This window comes from Galeopterus variegatus, unplaced genomic scaffold (assembly GCF_000696425.1).
Source record: "Galeopterus variegatus unplaced genomic scaffold, G_variegatus-3.0.2 Scaffold1799, whole genome shotgun sequence".
NCBI classification, from domain to species: Eukaryota; Metazoa; Chordata; class Mammalia; order Dermoptera; family Cynocephalidae; genus Galeopterus; species Galeopterus variegatus.
Window position 1 is genome coordinate 192,951 of NW_007727910.1, and position 8,894 is coordinate 201,844.

At 42.1% G+C, this 8,894-nt stretch overlaps 1 protein-coding gene across 2 annotated transcripts in view; it reads right to left on the bottom strand.

Annotated features, from left to right (window-relative positions):
* LOC103595598 (eukaryotic translation initiation factor 3 subunit C) overlaps positions 1-8,894 on the bottom strand; it is a 21,965-nt gene that overhangs the window by 5,045 nt on the left and 8,026 nt on the right. For both annotated transcript variants that reach the window (XM_008579026.1, XM_008579027.1), the window contains exons 9-15: positions 6,441-6,600; positions 6,199-6,302; positions 5,592-5,733; positions 5,299-5,424; positions 5,071-5,164; positions 3,948-4,138; positions 3,304-3,528 (exon numbers count right to left, since the gene is read on the bottom strand). In XM_008579026.1, the coding sequence (XP_008577248.1) occupies positions 3,304-3,528; positions 3,948-4,138; positions 5,071-5,164; positions 5,299-5,424; positions 5,592-5,733; positions 6,199-6,302; positions 6,441-6,600 (1,042 nt within the window). The remainder of the gene's footprint in view (positions 1-3,303; positions 3,529-3,947; positions 4,139-5,070; positions 5,165-5,298; positions 5,425-5,591; positions 5,734-6,198; positions 6,303-6,440; positions 6,601-8,894) is intronic.

The window sequence follows — 8,894 nt, forward strand, 5'->3', positions numbered from 1 at the left end:
AAAAAAAAAAAAAAAAAAAAGAGGGGGCATGTGAAGGAAAAAAAAGAATCAAGGATGACTCCAAGGTTTCCAGTTTAAGCAACTGGAAAGATAGACTTGCCACTAATTAAGATATGGGAGACTATACGTAGTACAAATTTTGAGGGAAAAAACTGAATCTTTATTAACAACAAGAACAAAAATATAGAGATCAACACCAGTCATGAACACAGATGCAAAAAGCCTTTAAAAAAAAATTAGCAAATAAAATCCAGCAATATGGATATTTCTCAGGTATGAAAGGTTGGTATAAAAACCTAAAATCATGGTTACTCATTATATGAACAGGATAAAGGAGAAATAACTGTGTGTCATTTCACCAGATGCAGATAATTATTTGACAAAATTCAAGATTTATTTATGACAAAAATTCTCAGCCAACTAGGATTAGAAGAGAGCTTCCTCAATCTGAGGAAGGGCATCTACAAAAAACCTACAGCTCACACCATAATGGTGGTGAAATGTTGACTGCTTTCCCCACTCAGCCTGGGAACAAGGCAAGCTGTCTTTCCTCTCTTACTACTTCTATTCAGTACTGCCCTGGAGATTTAAATCATTGCAATATAGCACAAAAGGGAAATAAGATACAGATTGGAATAATAATAAAACTGCTTCTATATGCAGATGATATAATTATTTAAGTAGGAAATCCTAAGGAATGTATAAAATAACTAGAATAAATGAATTTACAAAATGGCGGGATGCAAAACCAATACACAAAAATTGTTTTTATATACTGGGAGTTAATAATTAGAAAATGAAATTTAAAAATGCATTTACAATAGCATAAAAAAAAATCACAAAATAAACAGGAATAATTTTCTACACTGAAAACTACAAAACATTGTAGCCTTTCTGGCCAGTCGCCACCACGGCCACCACCAAAACATTGTAGAGGCTGGCCAGTTAACTCAGTTGGTTAGAGCGTGGCGTTATAATACCAAGGTCAAGGGTTCAGATCTCCCTACCAGCCAGCTGCCAAAAATAAACATTGTACAGAGAAATTAAAGAAAAAATTAAATAAAGAGAAGGATTAAAAGCTTCAATATTGTTAAGATGTTAATTCTCCTTATATTTGATTAACAGATTCACCATAATCCCAGCAGGCTTTTTTGCAGAAATTGACAAGCTGATTCTAAATTTTTTTGTCGCTGGCTAGCTCTGATTCTAAAATTTATGTGGAAACAAAAAGAACACAGAATATCCAAAGCAATCCTGAAAAAGAACAAAGTTGGAGGATTCATGACAGTGTGGAGGCTGGCTGGTTAGCTCACTCGGAGTGGGGTACTGATAATACTGAGGTCAAGGGTTCAGACCCTGTACCGGCCAGCTGCCAAAAAAAACAAAGACAGTGTGGGACCGGCATAAGGATAGACAAAAAGATGAATGAATGGAACTGAATGAAGAGCCCAGAAATATACCCACCCTCATAAGGTCATGTTGTTTTTCATGTGGTTTTCCACAAAGGCACCAAAGTAATACAATGGGGAAAGAAAATCTTTTCTACAAATGATGCTGGAACAACTAGGTATCTGTGTGAGTGAATAAAAGAATTCTGATCCCAATCTCACACCATATGCAATAATTAAACAAAGATGAATCATAAGTCTAAATGTAAAAGCTAAAACCATAAAAGCTTACAAAAAAATAGAAAAAAGAACATCTTCATAAATAGTGAGTAGAAAAGTTTCTTTAGACAGAACCCAGAAAATAAATGTAAGAGAAAAAAACTGATAAATTAGACTTTATCAAAAGGCATGGTTAAGAAAATGAACAGAAAAACCACAGACTGTTAAGAAAATATTTGCAAGGGCCAGCCCATGGCTCACTTGGGAGAGTGTGGTACTGATAACACCAAGGCCACGGGTTCGGATCCCTATATAGGGATGGCCGGTTAGCTCACTTGGGAGAGTGTGGTACTGATAACACCAAGGCCACGGGTTCGGATCCCTATATAGGGATGGCCGGTTAGCTCACTTGGGAGAGTGTGGTACTGATAACACCAAGGCCACGGGTTCGGATCCCTATATAGGGATGGCCGGTTAGCTCACTTGGGAGAGTGTGGTACTGATAACACCAAGGCCACGGGTTCGGATCCTCACTTGGGAGAGTGTGGTGCTGACAACACCAAGTCAAGGGTTAAGATCCCCTTATCGGTCATCTTTAAAAAAAAAGAAAGTATTTGCAAAACATATCTGACAAAGAACTGGTTATCCAGGATATATAAAGAGCTCCCACAATTCAGTAATAAAAAGATGAACAATCAAATTTTTTAAAAAACGGGCAAGACATTTTATGAAAGTATATAAATGCCCGATAAAAATAAAAAAGTAGTCAATATCAACAGTCACCAGGGAAATGCAAACTAACACCATGTGAGATATCATTACACAACCAACAATATGGCTAAAATTAAAAAGACTGACAATACCAAAGTTGACAAGGAACTCTCATACATTATTGCTAGGAGTGTAAAATGGCATAATCAGTTTTAGTTTTTTATAAAACTGAACATACACCTACACTATGATCCAGCAGTTACACTCCAAAGCATTCACCCAACAGAAATTAAAACACACATCCACACAAAGAAAAGAATGTCCACAGCAGCTTCATTTGTAATAGCCAAAAACTACAAATAGAGCAGGTGTCCACCATGAAAAGAACAGATAAAATGATATATTATACCATGGAATGAAAAAGAACAACTAGGAGAGCTGTTTAAAAACGACCACCACCACCAGACAGGTTCACCAAACATTCTACACATAAATATTTCCTAATTGTCTTTACACACACTTAACAGGAGCTACACTTTCAGACACAGCTTTAATACTTCCTCCATATGAAAAGGTCCTCACTGTACTGCCACACACAAAATTACTTGTTCCACTATTAAGTTCCAAAACATCACATTGCATTTGAGTCCCTCTTTCCTCTTAGTATAACAGCTTCTTAAAGGGTCTTTTTCATCTTTCTAAAGTAAGATGATCTCTTAAAGTTCCAAACCAGATACACAGTAGGTAAAATAAATTTTGGTTAAACTCAAACCTCTCTCTAGGAATCTAATGCTGTTGAACAGTACAAAATATGTGTTAATATGCAGGAGGATCAAAGAATGCTGGCATCTGGGAAAGATCAAGCATCTGCTTAAATCGGCACTAGCCAGAAAGGTGGCTAATCTTGTTAATCTGGTTTGCCCAAACAGAGGACCGGGGCCTGGCCTCTCCTTCACACCTGGGCCATTATGCCTCCTCATCCTACCTGCACTGGTGGGTCTGCATGCTGAATGTTGTCTTGCAGGTGGCTCATGAGCATGAGGTCACGGGCCTGGTACCAGCGGGAGTGCAGAGCATGATGGTAGATGTGGCACAGAATGGCACATGTGCGGATGCGGTCGGTGCGGTCCTTGGCATAGATGTACTTGCACAGTCTCTCCATCAGCACAGCTGAGTCCTCACCCTCATTTTCTGCTTGGTCTTGCTCAGACTGGGGGGGAAGGGAGGTTGTTGGAGGAGGAGATCCAGCAAAGACAATGGCTTTAAAGTGGTTCAGGCTCTAGCAACCAAAGATGAAACTCTATCCAGCCGGATTCTTTTTTTTTTTTTTTAAAAGATGACCGGTAAGGGGATCTTAACCCTTGACTTGGTGTTGTCAGCACCACGCTCAGCCAGTGAGCGAACCGGCCATCCCTATGTGGGATCCGAACCCGGGGCCTTGGTGTTATTAGCACCGCACTCTACCAAGTGAGCCACGGGCCGGCCCAGCTGGATTCTAACCCCTTGGTTTCCCTCTGTTCTCCACCTCAGGAGGTCCATAAAGAATAAGAGATTTTCTATAAAGTCCTGACAGACGCACAGGACAGATCAACCCATCCCTCTCCCCCAACACGACTGCCAAGCACTCACCTTTGAGGAGCCCTCAGGAGGGGCAAGCTGCCGCTGATGGGCCTTGTAATCAAACTTGTAGTAGGTGTGGAGGATGCGCCTGAGGTAAACACGGCAGATCTCCTCAGTGGTGCCCTTCTCCTCCAGGTAGCGCTGTACACGCTCGATGATGGCACACACCTGTGCCTCATCCTTCAGATGCTCCACATACTCTGGCAAGGAAAGCATCCACCCTCATCTCAGCCGGGCATCCAGGCTTTTCCAACCATCCGTCCCCAAGAAAAATCTACTCACTGTGCCCTGAAAACACCATCCTCTCCCACGACCTACAACGTTCCCGTCCAAGACCTTAGGAAAAAACCCCAACTACCTACCTTGGGTAATAAGGGCATGCAAGGTCTGGCCCTTGCATCACCTCCCCTTATTGTACTCCAATCACACTGGCTTTCTTTTTATTTCTGGAACGTGCCCAGCTCACCTTCTGTCAGGCGCGCTCTTCTTCTGACTCCTCCCCTAATTAACTCCTTTTCCTCATGGGATCTCACTTCAAATGGCCCCTACCTAAAGATGCTTTCTTCAACCAATGTCTAAAACAGCCACTCCCCCTAGTCACTTTCTATCACAGGGCCCTATTCTAATTTGCTCTTTTCATTATCTAAAACTATCTCACTTATTATCTTGCCATTGCTATCTGTTGAACTGCGTTTCTCCAGTACCAAAGATAACCCTATAAGCATGGAGACCTCTCGGTGCCTTGTTCATCACTACACCTTGACTTGATGAGCATGATCACATTTTTACTGAGTAAACTGTCCTGCACTTTCCCATCCCAATGCCTCTGATCCAATCTAAATAAGCCAACTGAATGTCTTACCCCAATGGTCTTCAAACTACAGTCCCCAGACCAACAATATCACTAGGAAGCATGTAAGAAATGCAAATTATTGGGCCCCATCCAGACCCACTGAATCAGAAACTATGGGAGTGAGGCCCAGAATCTTAACAGGTCCTCCAGTGTAAATGCTGGGGCAAGGAAAGGCTGGCTTTCCAAACACTGATTTAGTATAATCCTTACAAAACCCTAAGGTCAGTATTATTCCCTGCACTTTTCCTCTCATCAAAGCCCATGTTTGCTCAGGCTCACCTTGGGAGTGAGGATCAGTATTTTGCATTATTTTGGTAAATTCTTCATCCATTCGTTCCACCAGAGTTAGGATACAGCCACGGACACGCAGTGGCTAAAGAGGAAGGCAAAGGAGGAATAAATAAATTAGCCCAGATTATAGTCCCAAACCTTAACTCTTCAATCTCCAATAAGCCTTCCCAAAGCATGATATATGCCTCCAGTTATCCTGCCAATTCCTCCCTTTACCTGGTCAACATTTTGCAAGTTCTCACTCTCTTCCAGAATGTTCTCTCCAACAAAGATGTTGGGATTTGCAAACAAGATGTCCATCAGCTCATTAATGCAGTCCAGGCACTTCTGCCACATCTCCGGCTACCAAGAGATCAGATGGCAGAGTCAGAAGTGTTGGTGTGGAATAAGCAGACGCCTCCCAAGAGCCGCTTCACCAGAAATCTGTGGGGCCTTCAACTACCAAGACTGTTTCCAACTTCCCTGACCCACCAGCTCAGCCCTGACACGCCCCTCTTCGTTGCCCTCACCTTCATGTATGTGGCTAGGTTGGGGTTGTAGTCATAGAGAGAGGCAATGATATTGAACTTAATCTTGACAATGACGCCCTCCCCCAGATTGTTTTCTGAAGCAATCTGAACCAGCAATTGTAGCAGTTCAATCTGGGCAGCACTAGAAGGGAAGAGAACTGGGTGAGGCAAATCAAAAAGTCTCATTTGGTCATAAAGGATGCCCTCTTCAGACAAGCAAGGCAGCCCGTTCCTGATACCCCTATCCTTACCACCTATATACTTGCTTCTCCTCTATAAATCCCAGCAGAAACAGCAATAATGTTAACAATCCTAGAATGGCATAAAATGCTTTCACATCCACCATTCTCCTCAGTCACTTACTACAGAAGGTGAGCAGTTTACAGATAGGAAAACAATCCCAAAAGGTTAAGTGATTGGTTTAAGGTCACACAAAGAATGAACAGCAGAAAATGGACAGGTATGTTCCAAGTAAATTGTGCCTCTACAATAGCCACACATAGATCCTCTCAAAACAGAACAATTTCCCCACCAACACCCACACTGTGTCATAGAGAAAAAGAGCTTTCACCCTGTAATCCCACAGCCCCAGGCCCATGAATCTTACCGATCAGTTCCCTTCTTGCCTCGTGCCTGTAGGATCTCATTCAGTTTCTTGATGACAACAGCGTGGGTGATCTCAGTTCCCTTGGCAAACATTTTTGGCTTCTCCTGGGCCAACACACATCCTCTGTCATGTGCGGGCCAAACAGGAACCCATTCTTGCCTTTTTTTCCCACCCTGACCCAGAGGGTACCTGTACACCCTCCCAAACTGTTCCCCAATTCACTTTAATTCCAAAATCCTCACCTTAACGAGGGGCACTCCACCCCGGACCCTCTCCCACTCCCCGCCTTCATTGTCCTCTTCCTCCTCATCCAGGCGCTTAGACTTCCTATCGTGCTTCTTCTTGGCTTTGTCCTCCCGTTTCTTCTCAGCTGCTCTCTTGTCCTCTTCTGTGGTGGGGGCCCTGCCAGGAGACATGGGAGAAGATGAAAGACCAGCCCCTTCCCACCTCTACAGCTCTATTTACCCAGGTCTGTCACCACATTATATCCATTAAGATATTCTTATGAAGGGAATGGTACACCAGGTGTAATAAGGCATAGGTGCTAAACAGGCCACTGCACTCATAGGAACAACCTGTCATGTTGCTCCAAAGTTAACCTCTAAGGTTTTCCAAAGAATCCATATACAACTTATTTTCTTTCATACTAGTTGCTCTGTCTAGACTTACCTTTTTACTAGTTACCAACTAATCGGTTTACCCAAAAAAATGTGCAAAATTTTTTTTTACTGTTTCCAAACAATCTGCCCTTCCCCCCTTTCTCCCCTCTAACAACTGATTAATCTAAATTCTGAATTTAAAAAAAAACAGTTGCTCAAAAGAGAAAAAGATTACTGGCCATCTCAAATGGTCCTAGGCCACTTGATGTTGCCTGAAATTACCTCTAGATTTTAAGACTTTTGTAACAAAATGTAAGCCAGATGACAGACAAATTATCTTAAACTTTACATAGATATTGATGAAAAAATCTTTCTAGAAAGACTCAACAAGTATTTGAATCCTTATCTGTAATTGTCAAAATCACCACTTGGACATTTACAAATAAATTTCATTTTTTTTTATTTTTTGTCGTTTTTTTTTTTTTTGTGACCGGTAAGGGGATCGCAACCCTTGGCTTGGTGTCGCCCGTACCGCGCTCAGCCAATGAGCGCACCGGCCATCCTTATATAGGATCCGAACCCGCAGCGGGAGCGCCGCTACTGCGCTCCCAAGCGCTGCACTCTCCCGAGTGCGCCACGGGGCCGGCCCAATAAATTTCATTTTAACTGCTTAAAATGTTTGAATGTTTTGGTAATAGTTTATAAAGTTACCAGTTGGATTAAAATTTCTCCTTGCCAAAAGACTAATCCCATAACCGTTAATATAAGATTATGGATTTTCTCCCTATATCACTGCAAGATTCTCTAATGATAAACACACTTTACAGATAAAATCCTTTGCAAATATGCAAATGTGTTCATTAAACTGAAACCCTTTGGTCCATATCATCCCCAAAGCTCTGAGAAGATCAAAGGATCTAATGCTATTTTAAAGTCAATGCTTCACAAGAACTTAACCTGCCTTGGTCTAAGGTTTTACTCCTGTCCTAAAGATATAGTAATCCACACCTCAAAAGCACACTCCCACCCTATGAAATGCTAACTGAAAGACCTAAGACTTGGCTTGACCTCTTATGACAGATTATACCTTGGTATATTCACATCCTGTTAGAAATGATCAGAAAATGGGTGTTTATGTTCTTAGTTATATATCCAACAAATGCAAGCTACATTTTTAAAAGGATATCACCAGAGACACCGCTACTTAACACATAGTTAAGAGAGTAAAGATTAATTATTAAGAGATACCAATAGAAGCCAGGCCTCAAACTACACTGAAAAGGACCACGCCTTTTTTCCATGCCTTCTTAACCACAAGTACTGATCCAAAGCCCCAAGATATCCACCCTTGCTCAGGATCCTTGGATGTGCAGTCTCACTGGAGATCCTGAGGTTCATTTTTAAAAAGGCCTCTAGAAGGAGATAACTCTTAGAAGTAGACAGCATTTCTTAAGATTTCACAGGTCAACCAGGTATAGACAACTTCTTCCAAAAACCTTCAGATCAAGATCCATAATTGAGACATCAGACTTATATTTTATTATCTGTCTTCATCCTCTTCTACATCTCTTTTTGTTTTGGAGGGTATAGTGGATTGAATTATGTCCCCCCAAAACTCACTGAAGCTTGAATTGTGTCCCCCAAGTTTTATGTATTAGAAACTTAGACCCCATTGTGACTGTTAAGAGGGTGGGAAATCCTATTGTGGTAATTGAAAGGTGGAGCCTTGAAGAGGTGATTGGATTGTAGGACCATGCCATAGTGAATGGATTAAAAATGCTGGTCAGGGATGTGGTTCTGAGGGCTTTAAAAGAAGAGGAGAGTCTCTCTCTGCTCTCTCAGCTTCCACCATCTTGCAATGTGAGACCCCTGAGTCACTGTCACCACCACCAAATGGACTTTGGACTTCCCAGCCTCAGAAACTGCAAGCAATAAATTTTGTTTTCATATAAATTACCCAGTTCCATGTGTTTTGTTATAAGCAACACAAAACAGACTAATACGGGGGGGGGGGGGGGGGGGGGGGCGGGGTGGGGGACTTGACCCCTTGCCCAGGGGGTTATAAACCCCCCCCCCCAACCACCTGGACTAACGGGC